General features: G+C 36.7%; 1 protein-coding gene and 1 non-coding gene across 4 annotated transcripts in view; one reads left to right on the top strand and one right to left on the bottom strand.

The window, feature by feature from the left end:
- CENPC (centromere protein C) overlaps window positions 1-16,306 on the bottom strand; it is an 81,750-nt gene that overhangs the window by 20,002 nt on the left and 45,442 nt on the right. For all 3 annotated transcript variants that reach the window (XM_065914013.1, XM_065914015.1, XM_065914014.1), the window contains exons 10-12: window positions 13,516-13,780; window positions 6,516-6,659; window positions 5,304-5,386 (exon numbers count right to left, since the gene is read on the bottom strand). In XM_065914013.1, coding sequence (XP_065770085.1) covers window positions 5,304-5,386; window positions 6,516-6,659; window positions 13,516-13,780 — 492 coding nt within the window. The remainder of the gene's footprint in view (window positions 1-5,303; window positions 5,387-6,515; window positions 6,660-13,515; window positions 13,781-16,306) is intronic.
- LOC136153105 (U6 spliceosomal RNA) lies at window positions 4,161-4,267 on the top strand. The gene has a single exon (XR_010660345.1). It is a non-coding gene; the product is annotated as a U6 spliceosomal RNA (small nuclear RNA).

Raw genomic sequence — 16,306 nt, 5'->3', positions numbered from 1 at the left:
TAATCCATTTTGAGTTTATTTTTGTGTATGGTGTTAGAAAGTGTTCTAGTTTCATTCTTTTACAAGTGGTTGACCAGTTTTCCCAGCACCACTTGTTAAAGAGGTTGTCTTTTTTCCATTGTGTATCCTTGCCTCCTTTGTCAAAGATAAGGTGTCCATAGGTTCGTGGGTTTATCTCTGGGCTTTCTATTCTGTTCCATTGGTCTATATTTCTGTCTTTGTGAAATATGGCACAATTTGAGTACCAGAACAAATGATAAAGATTACAACCCACTGAATAAAATAGGAACCTAGCAATAGTCTGTAATAATATAAACAAATATATAATGAATAAACAAATGCTTAACATGCAAACTAAATGACAGAGAAAGAATTAGGAAAATATAAAATAGTAATTTGGTACCATCATTAGTGAATTCAGGTGAGATTTTTCAAAAGATATGAATACTGGTGTAGAAATTTGAAAAGGACAAGTTATTAAAATAGTGTCACAATATCATTCCACAAAATACTTATAAATTACTAAAGAGAAAAACCCTATCTGAGTGGAGAAACCTGGAAGACAATATCTCAAACAAGTAATGAAGATTAAAATCACCAGTAGAAGATGGGTCAGCACTACTCCTGCTGCTGCTGCTAAGTCACTTCAATCACGTCCGACTCTGTGCAACCCCATAGGTGGCAGCCCACCAGGTTCCCCCATCCCTGGGATTCTCCAGGCAAGAACACTGGAGTGGGTTGCCATTTCCTTCTCCAATGCATGAAAGTGAGGTTGCTAAGTCGTGTCCGACTCTTCATGACCCCATGGACTGCACCCTACCAGGCTCCTCCATTCATGGGATTTTCCCAGCAAGAGTACTCCAGTGGGTTGCCACTGCCTTCTCCGGGGTCATCACTATATACCTTCTAAAATGAAGCATCATGTCTGCAGCATTTCTGTCAAATATGCATGGTTCACATCTAATCATGAAGGAGTATTAGAGAGACTCAGATTGAAGGTCATCCTAAATAATGAAAAGTCTGTACTCTAAAAAGCGTCAAGGTCAGGAAAGAAGAAGCCTAAAGAACTATCCCTTAAGGAAACCAAAGGGACATGAAATCTCAACAACCCATCATCCTAGAATGGATCCTTAACCAGAGAGAAAAAGGAATATTGACTGAACTCCTGATGAAATCTACATGGACTCAATGAAGGAAGATTAGTGGCATATTAACGGTGAATTCCTGACTTGGATCACTGAAGAGTGATTATGTTCTTGTCTTGTATCATGTCTGCACACTCATACATAAAAATATGTATGTGACCTGCTCCCAAACAGTCCAGAAAAAGACTAATAAACATATATAAACATTTATGTAGAGGTGACAGAGAGGAAGATGAAACAAATATTATAAAATGTTGACAACTGTGGAATCTGGATGAAAAGGATATGGTATTTGAGTAGATCTGAAATTATTTCCCAAAAAAGTATGAGAGAAAAAGAAAAAAACAAAAAACAAAAAACAGAGACAATTCCAGAATTTCAAAGGCTAACAAAGTCTAATAAACATGAAAATGAAAGAAACAGGTTATCTACAAAAATACCTAAAATCCTAATTCTGCTCTCTCCACCTTCCACTTCTACCACCCTAGTCCAAGTTACCACCTCACACAGGAATTACAAGTCTCACGAACTGGTCTTCCTGCTTTCAACCTTACACCTGACTCCTTGAACTCATTAGTCCACCTATTAGTCCAACTCATGTAGTCTACAGCAGCCACAATGATTGTTTATAGGTTAGTCACGTCTCTCCTCTGCTCAAAATCCTCCAATGGCTTCCCATACCGCGTCCTAAAGCCCAAAACCTTGTAAGTAGTCTTTAACACTGTAGAAGATCTTTCACTCTTGTTCCCTCTGTGACATCATCTCCTACCACTCTCTCCTTTCGTTCTCTTCCTCCTCCCCCACCTTCCCAGCCTCCTTGGTGTTTTTCAATCAGAACTGAGTCTTCACCACATCAAAACCTTTGCCCTCATCTTCTATCTGCATGGAGCGCTATTTCCTCATTCAGTTCAGCTCAGTCACGTCCGACTCTGCGACCCCATGAATCGCAGCATGGTAGGCCTCCCTGTCCATCACCAACTCCCAGAATTTACTCAAACTCATGCCCATCGAGTCAGTGATGCCATCCAGCCATCTCATCCTCTGTAGTCCCCTTCTACTTCTGTCCCCAAACCTTCCCAGCATCAGGGTCTTTTCCAATGAGTCAACTCTTCGCATCAGGTGGCCAAAGTACTGGAGTTTCAGCTTCAGCATCAGTCCTTCCAATGAACACCCAGGACTGATCTCCTTTAGGATGGACTGGCTGGATCTCTTTGCAGTCCAAGGGACTCTCAAGAGTCTTCTCCAACACCACAGTTCAAAACCATCAATTTTTCAGCACTCAGCTTTCCTCACAGTCCAACTCTCACATCCATACATGACCACTGGAAAAACCATAGCCTTGACCAAACGGACCTTTGTTGGTAAAGTAATATCTCTGGTTTTTAATATGCTATCTAGGTTGGTCATAACTTTCCTTCCAAGGAATAAGCGTCTTTTAATTTCATGGCTTGCAATCACCATCTGCAGTGATTTTGGGGCCCCAAAAAATAAAGTCTGACACTGCTTCCACTGTCTCCCCATCTATTTTCCATGAAGTGATGCCATGATTTTAGTTTTCTGAATGCTGAGCTTTAAGCCAACTTTTTCACTCTCCTCTTTCACTTTCATCAAGAGGCTTTTAGTTCCTCTTCACTTTCTGCCTTAAGGGTGGTGTCATCTGCATATCTGAGGTTATTGATATTTCTCCCGGCAATCTTGATTCCAGCTTGTGCTTCTTCCACCCAGCGTTTCTCATGATGTACTCTGCATATAAGTTAAATAAGCAGCCTTGACGTACTCCTTTTCCTATCTGGAACCAGTCTGTTGTTCCATGTCCAGTTCTAACTATTGCTTCCTGACCTGCATACAGGTTTCTCAAGAGGCAGGTGAAGTGGTCTGGTATTCCCAAGCTGCATAATTTGATTTTTCACCTCTCTCATATCTCTGCTCAAATTACCACTTCTTCAGTAAGACTTTTTCTGCCCATCTACCTAAAAATCTAACTCCTATTTTCTACCCCAAAATCTGTACTTCATTTTCTTACTCTCAATATCCCAACAAACCACAAACTTGGATATCTTTTCCCTATAGAAGAATGTAAAGTATTCCATAATATTCCATAAATATATAAGAAATTCAAATATTTACTATTCAAAGTATATTAAAATGTATATTCACTTGCACTAATAATGAGTGTATATACATATTTTAATCCATATCTGCACACAAAAAGGGGCTTCCCAGGTGGTGCTAGTGGTAAAGAACCTTCCTGCCAATGCAGGACACCTAACAGATGAGGGTTCAATCCCTGGGTTGGGAAGATGCCCTGGGAGAGGGCATGGCAACCCACTCCAGTATTCTTGCCTGGAGAATCCACAGACAGAGAAGCCTGGTGGGCTACAGTCCAAAGAATCACAAAGAGACACAACTGAAAAGACTTAGCACACATGCATTTATGTACACAAAAAGTAGTATTATCTTTTTTTAAGCATCCACAGAAGAATTATGAAATTCTTCCATGAGTTATGTGTTCTAAGTATATTCAAAGACTTAATAATACAGGCCAAAGTTATCCAGAACAATGAATCAAAACTAGAAACTATAAACAAAAAAACAAAACAAAGCACAGCTTCTCAGGATAAGAGTGAACACTGCATACTTAACATATACCAGTATTAAAGCTAAGCAGAGGGCTTCCCTGGTGACCCAGTGGTTCAGAATCTGCCTTCCTAGGCAGGGGATGCAGGTTCAAGCACTGGTCAGAGATGTGAAGCAACAAGCCTGCACACCCCAACTACTGAGCCCATGGGCCACAACTATAGATCGTGTGCCACAACAAAAAATTGCCCATGACTCAATGAAGACTTCACGTGCCGCAACTAAGACTCGACAAAGCCAAATAAAAGAATATATTACAAAAAGAAACTAAGCAAAGAATGTATATTCATCTTTGTATCAATTCATATGATGAGAATTGGTACCACCATTTTATAAATAAGGAAGCTGAAGCTAAGAACACTTAAAAAACTTACTCAAGGGCTCGCTTCGGCAGCACATATACTAAAATTGGAACGATACATAGAAGATTAGCATGGCCCCTGCGCAAGGATGACACGCAAATTCGTGAAGCGTTCCATATTTTTTAAAAAATAAAAAATAAAAAAATAAAATAAAATTTAAAAAAATGAAAAAAAAAATGAAATGAAAAAAAAAAACAACTTACTCAAGATAACATAGCTAAGTGGTAAAGCTAGACTCACTTCCAGGTTCCTGACTATGGAGACCACGCTCTTGATTAATGTACTCTTTTAAAAAACATTTGGGTCAAAGAAAAATCACCACTGAAATTTAGAATATTCAATAGTAAAAACACTATTAAAAAAAAAATTAACTAAAACTATACTCCAGAAAATTAAAACTCTTTACCAAATAAAAAGTAGAAAAATAAATATAAAAAGCATTCCACTTAGTAGAGAAAAATAATAAAAGTAAATCTAAACAGAGAGAGAAAAGACTATTTAAAAGGAAGAAGAAATTAGGAAAGAAAAAAATGTATAAAAGATCATATGTCAAGCACATTCTTTAGGGGCATAAAAACTCTCTATAAAGAGGCATTTTTAAAACTTCAACATTTAGCTTTGGTAATCATCAATATATGGCGAATCTTGCTTCATTTATACTTTTATCAGCCTGACATTTTAAAATTCTGGAGTAGGCACCTTAAATGCCAATTATATTAGTATGTCCTACTTTAAAGAAAGGACTGTCACTCGTCTTACTCCTTCTCTTTATCTTTCCCTCCCTCCCTCTCACACCCCGTTGTAAGGTCTTACAAATCTCTAACCATAAAATAAGGCTCTTAAGGGTAGGTACTCAATACATTTATGCCATAAAAATGTCAAAGGTGATAATTTAAATGAAACATAGCACTGGGACTCCCCTGGTGGTTGGTGGCTAAGAATCCGGCTTAAAATGCAAGGGGCCCAGCTTCAATCCCTGGTCGGGGAACTAGATCCCACATGCTGCAACTAAGTGTTCACATGCTGCAACTAAGACCCGGTTCAGCCAAATAAATAAATAAAACAAAAGATATTAAAAAAAAAAAAAACACAGCATACCTTACTCCAATTTCCATAATGCTATAAAAATTAAGACAGTAGAAAATAAATCATAACTTACTCAAATTTTCCTGAACTACATTATCATCCACATCTGAATTATTCTTTCCAGACGTTAAATAATTCTTGAGCCGAAAAGGTCCACTTAAGAAAAAAAGGAAACCACAAAATTTGTGCTTTTGTAATATATCTATGTAACATATCTATCTTTATGGTCATTTTTCTCCTAAAACTGCAAGAGATTTTTTTTCTTATAAAACCAGTAATGATGTTATAGGACATTAAGAATATACCTACTTGATTCATAAAACAAAAAGTCTAAAAATCTACAGTTTAATCCCACATTTGATTTAAACACAATACCACTGAATTTTACAACCTTTAAACTAACTCATGAGTCAGAGTTATTCATTTAAGTTAACTCAGTAACACACTTTGATAAAAATCAAATCATTAGAAATAAATCAGCTTATCTTTTTTTAAAACTACCAACAAAAACAAGTAATTTAAAATTGTTCAGAGATGACTTGGTTTATCCCAGTCCTAGTTCCTCATCCATCCTGAGCCCAGGACAGGCCTAGTAGTCAAGGGCTCTCAAACAGTAAAGAAATCTTAGTTATCCCTTTAAAGTCTGAAAATCTGCTATAATTTACCATTCCTTCATTTTGAAAAAGGGTTTATGACTTCAGATATTATAAGAGTAGGGTAATTTGGTTTACTTGCTGAGTATGCTCTCTTTAAACATATACCCACAAATGCTTAGATAATGCTTCTTTCAAAAGGTACAGCCCAATTCTAACTCCCTTCTGAGTATGATATAGACTGAGTGACTTGTTTCCAAACAGAATAAAATCCAAGACTTCAAAGACTAGGTCATTAAAAGACTATGACCTCCGTCAGAGTCACACTTTCACTTGGATCATCTGCTTTGTGGGAAGTCAGCTGCCTTATTGAATACCCCAGGGGAGACAGCCACATGACAAAGAAACCCTGGCCTCCAGCTAATAACCTGTGAGCAAGCCGCTTGATAAGTGGATCCTCTATGCTCTAACTAGGACTGCAAACTAGACAGATATCTTGATTGCTATACGTCATAAGAATCCCTGAGCCAGAACTAGCCCGCTAAGTCACTCTCAGATTTCTACCACAGAAACTGTGAAATAGTGTTTGCAAGGCACTAACAAAATTAAAATGAACCTTTGGGAGTAATTTGTTAGTCAGTGAGTAACAAATATAGTGAGTAAATTCTATTATCTTTAGGACACATGCATACCTTCCTTCCAAAACTGAAGTCTCAGGCTCTCCAGAATCCAAGTTAGACTTTGCTGGTGTCGTGCATGTATATCCACTCATTTGAGACTTTCGATAAACATTTTGTGCAGCCATACTATCTTGGTTCTCTGAGTTTCCTGTATCTCTATGAAAATGAAAAGTCTGTAATTGTTCACATTTCTTCAAAATTTAGTTCTTCCAGAAACATAACACAGGTGGGTAGACAATACAATACTGACAAATATCAGATAATCTTGTTTAGGTCCTAAAACTTAACAACTAGTCCAGGAAGGAAATCTGATTTTAGAATCTACTGAAAGTTTTAATTTAAAAAATTCTTATAAAAGAAATGATAGAGAACTGACCTAACTAAGATAGAAGTGACTAACTGGGAGTAATTACCTACAGGCAGCTTATGATGTAAGAAAGTGAAAGTGAAAGTCGATCAGGGGTGTCCAACTCTTTGCAAACCCATGTCCATGGAATTCTCCAGGCCACAATACTGGAATGGGAAGCCTTTTCCTTCTCCAGGGGATCCTCCCAACCCAGGGGTCGAAACCTGGTCTCCTGCCATGCAGGCGGATTCTTCACCAGTTGAGAAACAAGAGAAGCCCAAGAATACTGAAGTGGGTAGCCTATCCCTTCTCCAGAGGATCTTCCCAAGCCAGGAATGGAACTGGGGTCTCCTCCATTGCAGGTGGATTCTTTACCAACTGAGCTATCAGGGAGTTAATCTATCACAGTTTTTGCTGAAAATCCTTAAAGAACTGAAATTTGTTTTCTTTGATATCTCTACCCAGCCTCCTGACAAACAGTACTGTTCAGAGGAACATAGGCTCACCTCTTTGGTAGCTGCCAACTAGTTAGCTTACTGCAAATATACGCAAACAAGATACATTATTCCAAGATGGTATAATTCTCTTCTCTCACATCTCCCTTACAAATCCCATGTTTTGTTTCTTGACTCAGTCTACTAGCTTATTCTTATCATTTGTGGGGATAAAACTGCAACATAACTAAAGAGCATGCAAACTTCTAAGTATTCTTTGATAATTTATTTCTGGAGTTTCTAGTCTCCCTCTAGGTCCTATCATCAGTCAAAACAAAACAAAAGGATTGTTAGAGACTACTATAAACAACTGTATACCAACAAATTAGATAACCAGAGTGGAATGGACAAATTCCTAGAAACACAGAAATTGCCAACACTGATTCAAGAAAAAAATAATCAATTTCAAAAGACTTAATTAGAGAATAAATCAGTAGAAAGAAAACTGCCCAGATGATTTCACCACTGAATTCTACCACCATTCAAAGACTTAACAGGACTTCTTCACAAACTCTTCCAAAAAATAGAAAAGCACTTCCCAACTCATTTTATGAAGTCAGTGTTATCCAGATACCAAAACTGCACAAAGACATCACAAGAAAACTACACACCAAAAGAAAACAAAACCCCTCAACAAAATACTAGCAACAGAATTATGTATCATGATCAAATAGGATTTAAACCAGAGATACATGTTTGGTTTAAGCCAAAAACCAATTAATGTAGTACATTTTATCAATAATTTTTTAAAAAAGTGTCACATGGCCACCTCAGTATACAGATGCCAAAAAAAAAAGCATTTGACAAAACACATTTTTTTCACTATAAAAAACACTCAACAAACTAGGAATAAAAAGGAACTTCCTCAATCTGATAAAACAACATTTACAAAAACCCCACAGCTAATAACATTTTGAATAGTGAAAGACTGGATGCATTCCTGCTAAGATTAAGAACAAGACAAAGAAGTCTACCATGCCACTCTTACTGAGCCCAGTATTAAAGACTTTAGCCAGACCTATAATGCAAGAGAAAGCATCCGGATTGGAAAACAAAAGTAAAACTATCACTGTTCACAAATGACATTCATGATCTTTTACTTAGAAAGTCCTACAAAATCTATTTTTAAAAGCTATCAGAACTAATACATGAGTTCAACAAGATTGCAGGATAAAGATCAACATAAAAATATCAATTGTATTTCTATACATTTGCACTGATCAATCCAAAATAATATTGAAAAAGCAATTCCATTCACAGCAGCATCAAAAGGGATACTTAGGAATGAAATTAACAACAGAAAATATAAAACTTATACTGCAAAAACACTGTTGAGAGAAATTAAAAAAGATCTAGCTAACAGGAAAAAAAAACCTGTTCATGGATCAACTGACACTATTAAGAGAGTAATAATCCTTAAACCAACAGATTCAAAGCAATCCATATCAGAATTCTGACATCTTTGCAGAAACTGATATGCTGATTCTAAAATTTATATGGAAGTACAAGACTCAGAATAGCCAAAATATTCCTAAAAAAAGAAAACTCACATTTCCCGATTTCAAAACTTACCTCTAACCAATAGTTATCAAGACAGTGTGGTTCTAGAACAACTGATATGTAGACAAAAGAATAAAATTGAAAATTCAGAAATAAGTCCATACATCTATGGTCAGTTGATCTACAAAAAGGGTTCTAAGACTATTCAATGGGGGGAAAATGTCTTTTCAACAAACAGTTATGGGACAACTGAATAGTCTCATGCAAAAGAACAGGGCTGGACTCTTTACAGCATATACAAAACTTAACTCAAACTGGATCAAAGAATTAAATTTAAGAGCTAAAACTACAAAACTCTTAGAAAAAAACATAGGGGTAAATCTTCATGAACTTGAATTGGACAAAGAATTTGTAGATATGACACCAAAATACCAACAGCAACAAAAGCAACCAGACAAAATAGGTTAATGGGGTGTGTGTGTGTGTGTGTGTGTGTGTATAGTATGTATAATATATATATTTTAGAAAATTAATGAATTTTTGCCAAACCAAAAAAATTTATGACATTATGATTCCACTTGTTTGACTCAGTATGAATAGAATGCTAGATTTCTAATTTATATTCACTCAAAACTTTGATATAGTTCCATGTACTTTGACATCTAGTATTACTGCTACAAGTCTAGAAAATTGATTATCTTAGTGATTAACTAAAGTACAGATTTTGTTCAAATTCACAAAATTTTATGCCACTGCCCACTGTTTGTTTTCATACATTATTCAAGGCTACATACTGTATTTAATTGCACTGAGTAGCTTCAATTGTATGCAACAAATTCTGTTAAAATCTCTTTTCATTTTTATTCTATTACAAATATTTCCTAGCTTTCCTTGTTATGGCCTTTTAGATACACTCATCATTTAAAAGTGGCCATTTAATTTCCAAATACATGCGATTCTGTCTAAAGTATGAATGAATGAAAGTCGCTCAGTTGTGTCCAACTCTTTGCGATCCCATGGGCTATACAGTCCACAGAATTTTCCAAGCCAGAACACTGGAGTGGGTAGCCTTTCCCTTCTCCAGGGGATCTTCCCAACCCAAGGATCAAACCCAGGTCTCCTGTACTGCAGGCGGATTCTTTACCAGCTGAGCCAGAAGGGAAACCCACAAGGCAAGGGAAGTTTAAAGTATCCTTAACATTAATTTCTCATTTTTATACTAATTTCCCATTCAAATGCTTTCTCCTCTGCAATCACCCTCTGTGTTTTTTCAGTATAACTTTATTGAGGCTTTCAAGGGCTAAGTTGAAGATCTCTCTTGGTAAATGTTACACTGTACTTGTGACATCATACTTGAAGATATGTGGGTTATTATCAAGTATCTTTTGATATTGATTTCTAACATAATTCCACAGGAATAAAAGAACAGACTGTAAGATTTCAGTAACTTTAGACCATGAAATTTTTGTACTTTGTTTTACATTCCTGGATATGTTCCTGTGTCTCCTAGTTTACAGCCTATAAGGAACTTGAATAGAATTTGTATCCTGCTGTTGTGTCAAAATTGTATAAATCTTAATTATGTTGAATTGATTCACAGTGGTTTTCAGGTCTACTATATCCTTCTACTTCTCTGTATACTCATTCTATTAATTTTTGAGTTTTTATTGAAATGCCAACTAAAAATCTTAATTTATCTACTTAAAAAAATTGTAATATATAGTGGAACTACATGTAACCTTGTTCTATATTTTCTAAGTTTTCTGTAAATGTGCTAGCATACTTCCATAAATTAAAAAATTAAAATTAAAAAGAAAAAAAAAAAAAACTTTCATGCTTCAAAGAACACCATCAAGAAAATGAGACAACCCAAAGAATGAAAGATTATCAAATATCACTTATTTGAAAAGAGACTTATATCTGGAATAAATAAAGACCTCTCAAGACAATTCAATTAAAAAAAAAAGACAATCCAATTAAAAATCTGCAAAGGATCTTAGTCTTCACAGAATGAAAATAAAAATCACAATGAGATACAACTTCATACCAATTAGGATGGCTAGAATCAAAAAGCCAACAAATGTTGACAAGGATGTGGAGTCACTGAAGTCAACTGCTAATAGGAATATAAAATAGTGCAGATGCTTTGGAAAATGATCCTGCAGTTCCTCAATGGATTAATGTAAAGTTACCACGTGACTCAGGCTTCTCTAGTGGCTCAGTGGTCAAGAATATGCCTGCAAGGCAGAAGACGTGAGTTCAATCCCTAGGTCGGGAAGATCCCCTGGAGAAGGAAATGACAACTCACTCTAGTATTCTTGCTTTCTTGATGGTGTTCTTTAAAGCACATTCTGTTATATTTTGATTATCCATTCATCCACTACTGAACATCTGGGAAACTATCTTTTGACTATTATGAATAATGCTGATAAAAACATCTGTGTACAAGTGAAACTGCTGAGACATATGCTTATTGTTGTTTAGTTGCTAAGTCATGTCTGACTCTTTTGTGACCCCAGGCATTGTAGCCCACCAGGCTCCTCTGTCCACAGGATTTCCCACTTTATGACATGCAAAATATCAAGACAATTATGTGTTTGGTCATCTACACATAGTAAGTAGACTATACAAATGTCTCAAAGATCTTCCTTTCTATGAATCCAGATACCCAACAAGTTTCCTAAGCAGATACGGTAATAACTACCAACTTTGGATGTTTCTAAATAGTCCTGTTATGTGTAAGATAGGGATGCTAGATCAAATTCAGAAACTCAACATAAAAACTTTATTTTTATACCTTATTATTTCTCTCAACCCATAGCTAAGGCTTATCTGCTTTGTTTAATAAAACAGTGATTTATTATTATTAAAACTGTTTATTATTATTAACACATTCAAGTAAAAACAACTGGGCTAATAAAAGACCTAGATACACTTATTTATCTTAAGTGTGCCTTCCTTACATGTAAAAAGAGCTAATACCTATCCTCTCAACCTCTCAAGATTCTTAACAAAAACCAAATAATACAAAGAACAGAAAAGAAAGTGCAAGTGAAGTCGGTCAGTCATGTCCAACTCTTTGCGACCCCATGGACTAATGTAGCCCACCAGGCTCCTCCGTCCATGGGATTCTCCAGGCAAGAATACTGGAGTGGGTTGCCATTTCCTTCTCCAGGGAATCTTCCCGACCCAGGGATCGAACCCAGATCTCCCGCATTGCAGGCAGACGCTTTAACCTCTGAGCCACCAGGGAAGCCCTGATATAAAGAATAAACTACTATAAATATGGAAGTCTGACATAAGACAGAGGGAGCACTGCAAAACATTGGGGGCAAACGTACAACTCAGTGAACTACTTATAGATAGTATGCACCATAACACCATACAGTAATGTATTTTAGAGTATTCTATCATGTATTCACTACATCCCCAGCACCTGCAATTTTTCATACATAATATGCATTAAGAATTTTTTGAATGAATGAATAAGCAAATGCTATATCAAAAAGCAAAAATGCTTAAGAGCAGTATTTACTAGTTGTCAGGACTGATGACAATTCATTGAAAGCATCTAGTGAACACTTGATAACAATAAGCACTAAAATATGTTAACTATTATCATCTTATAGGAAAAGAATTAATGCATTCCCAATTACTAAAATTATATTAATCTCACTTCAAAAAAAGCAACTTGGACTTCCCTAGTGGTCCAGTGATTAAGAATCAGTCTGCCAAAGCAGGGGACATAGGTTCAATCCCTGATTTGAGAAGACTCCACACGATGCAGGACAACTAAGACCTTGCAGCAGAACTACTGAGCCTGCGTTGCAGAACCAAGAGCCACAACTGCTGAAGCCTGCTCACCCTGGACGAGGTGCTCTGCAACAAGAGAAGCCACCACAATGAGACATCTGTGCGCAGCAACTGGAGAGTAGCTGCCCCTGCTTGCCGCAACTAGAGAAAGTCCACACACAGAATTAAAGACCCACCACAGCCAAAAATTAATTAATTAAACAAAATAAAAAAGAAAGCAACTCAAACGATACACTGAAAAACAAGATGGGGACTTCCCTGATGGTCCAGCAGTTAAGAATCCAACTTGCACTGCAGGGGATGTGGGTTCAATCCCTGGTTGCAGCACTAATATCCCACATCTTGCAGAGTAACTAAGCCCAAGCCCATAGCTCTGAGCCCACACATCACACCTAGAAAGTCTGTGTATCACAACTTTTACGCAAAGGAGACGTGACAAAACATCTCCTGTGCCACAACTAAGACACAATGCAGCCAAATAAATAAATTTTTTAAAAAATTTAATTAAGATGATAAATTGTGTTATATGTTTTTATCACAATTTAAAAAAAGGGATTGTTGGGTGACAATAACACCTACCTTATTAAATTTATCACCATACCTCATGTGCTATATATTATTCCCCATTTTAATAAGAATAAACAAATTCAGAGTACTACTGAGTCTGGGGGTCCACCCAGCTAATGGGAAACCATGGATTTACTACCAGGTCTGTCAGACTGTAGACTCCTTTATGCTAATATTGCTTTCTATAAATGATTAAATAACAGAGACATTTATTAAGTGTCAAACAAAAATAATTACTTTGTACATATAAGAGACATTACCAAAAAAACAAACAAAAAAAAAGAGACATTACCCAGAAGGATTAGGACTTTTCTTCTTAGCCAGGTCTGCTTCATTGCTTCCCAATGATTCATTCTGGGAACCACCAGAATCTTTAGCACATAAAACCTTCTGTGCTCCTGAGCTGCCTTCATTAGCTCTCTTTTGCTTTTTAAATGGAACAGCTTTTTTCCCAATATTCTTAGATGATTGGTTTGTTTTTTCAGCAGGTGGTTTTTGTCTACTGTTATAATACACTGACAGTTCATTTCTTACTGAAGAATTGCTAGAAAAAGAACCTACAGGATTAAATGATAACATAAAGTGAGTATACGTTTGATTATCTGGCTCACTAAAATATCAATATTATTTATATTTTTCATGTAAACATATGCATGCACCCCAATTCCATAGTAATCTACATTTGCTTTCAAGTTAAATTCATAAACTATTCAGCTCTTCACTTTATATATTGTTGTTGTTGTTAGTCACTAAGTCGTGTCTGACTCTTTCCCAAGATCACGGTCTTTTCCAATGAGTTGGCTCATCAGGTGGCCAAAGTACTAGAACTTCAACTTTAGCATCAATGAATATTCGAGGTTGATTTCCTTTAGAATTGACTGGCTTGATCTGCTTGCATTTTACAGATACATGGACAAAATCTTTTAAATTGATCACAAGTTTTCAAAAACCATCCTCTCTGGCTCTGCCCACTGTTCTTCTTAACATCCTGGTATATCCCCAAGGTCCCAGTTTCATCTTCTCAGTCTCTGTGTACTTTCTTTGAAGGATCTATCTATACATAACTTTAATTACTATCTATATTCTGATATAATTATTATCTACATGCTGATATCTATAATATTGACCTACCACTCTCCCCCAAATCTGCCACTCTAGCTTTATTTTCTATCTTAATGAAAAGTGTCACTATCTCATATATATGAGTCATCTGAGACTCCTGCCCCCAACCACAAGGAATCCTAAATCCTGTCACTCTACTTTCTTGTAATGCTTCTCAAATCCTCTTCTTTTAAGCTCTGCTACCTGTCATTAGCAGGCACCTTTATCATTTCTTATTTGGATCATTAAAACACCTTCTAAACTGATATCCTTTCTCTACCCTTGCATTCTTCGATCCATCCTTTACACTATTTTAAGAATCATCCTTAGAAAACGCAAAATGAATCACTACAATCTGGTTAAAATTTTTTACTGATTACCCATACCTTAAGGATTAAGTTCAAATATGTTTAAGTCTAATTTATTACTACATCTAAGTTCTTTTTCATTAAGCGTAACTCAACACTCTTCTCCAAACAGACAAATCAAAAAAAGGCAGCAGTACTGAACTATTCGCCTTTTTCCAAAGCACTGATCTTAAACAGTAGTCCCTAGACCAAAAATCAGCCTTACCTGGGAATCTGTTTGAAATGCAAATTCTCAGGCCTTAGCTCAGACCTACTAAATCAAAATTTTCAGAGTAAGATACTGTAATTTGTGTTTCAACAACTCCCCCAGATAATTTTAACAAAACAATTTTAAAAGGTTGAACTCTCAGCACCAGATCTCTACACCATACTTCTACTTCAAACATTCCATCCTCTTTCCTCCCCACAGCTCTCATCTTCAGGAAGCCTTCTCTAAACCCCAAGGCTAAATTAAGCAGCTCTTCTCAGTCCTTTGATAATGTTTATCATACATCTTGATACATGCGAAGAGCCAACTCTTTGGAAAAGACCCCATTGCTGCGAAAGAGGGCAGAAGGAGAAGGGGGCAAAGGATGAAATGGTTGGATGGCATCATCAACTCAACGGACACAAGTTTGAGCAAACTCTGGGAGACAGGGAAGGACAGGGAAGCCTGGTATGCTGCAGTCCACGGGGTCACAAAGAGTCAGACACGAACGAATGACTGAACAACATACAGCTCATTGTTTACTTACCACTCTCTTCCAGCAGACTGACAATCATTTAGACCAAGACCTATCTTTATATTCCTAATGTGTAACAGCAGGGGCAGGACTGTGGTAAAGCAAGAATAGCCTAGGGTGGTAAATAATTTTTCCCAGTTTTATTGATATACAACTGACAGATATCAGTTATATATCAATATATAACTGACATATATCATAACTGACTATGCAGGTTTAAGGTGCAAAACACAATAATCTTATATAGTATATACTGCAAAATAATTATCAAAGAGTACATCTTAAAAGTTCTCATAAAGAAAAAAATAAAAAATTCTAACTAGGGTATAAAATTTAAGAAGGTGTTTACTCCAAGTTGGGCTTCCCTGATAGCTCAGTTGGTAAAGAATCTGCCTACAATGCGGGATACCTGGGTTCATTCCCTGGGTTGGGAAGATCCCCTGGAGAAAGGAAAGGCTACCCACTCCTGTATTCTGGCCTGGAGAATTTCATGGACTGTATAGTCCATGGGGTCGCAAAGAGTCCGACACAATTGAGTGACTTTCACTTCACTTTACTCCAAGTCAGTCACACAGCCCTAAGAGCAAGTGTCTTCTTAAATCTCCCATTCGAGGTTGCTCATTTGCCTCACTGAGTCCTGGCCCAGCCTAACACCATTCCTGCCTCACCATGGGGACACAATAAGTGTTTCTTACGTACACTACAGGCAGATGAAGAGTAAAGAAATATGAGTTCTGTTGTTTCAAATTCTAGCACAAAGGTCTCTGACCTTAAGGGGAACTTATGCTGCTTTTCTATGCTTCAGACTTAGTTTGTTCTTCCATCAGATGAAGGAGTTTGGACCAGGTCATCTGTAAGCATTCCTCTACTTTTGTGACTACCTACTTGATCC

The sequence above is a fragment of the Muntiacus reevesi genome, chromosome 22, assembly GCF_963930625.1.
Source record: "Muntiacus reevesi chromosome 22, mMunRee1.1, whole genome shotgun sequence".
NCBI classification, from domain to species: domain Eukaryota; kingdom Metazoa; phylum Chordata; class Mammalia; order Artiodactyla; family Cervidae; genus Muntiacus; species Muntiacus reevesi.
The sequence above is the reverse complement of the archived record's forward strand: the minus strand, read 5'-3'. Positions and strand labels throughout refer to the sequence as shown.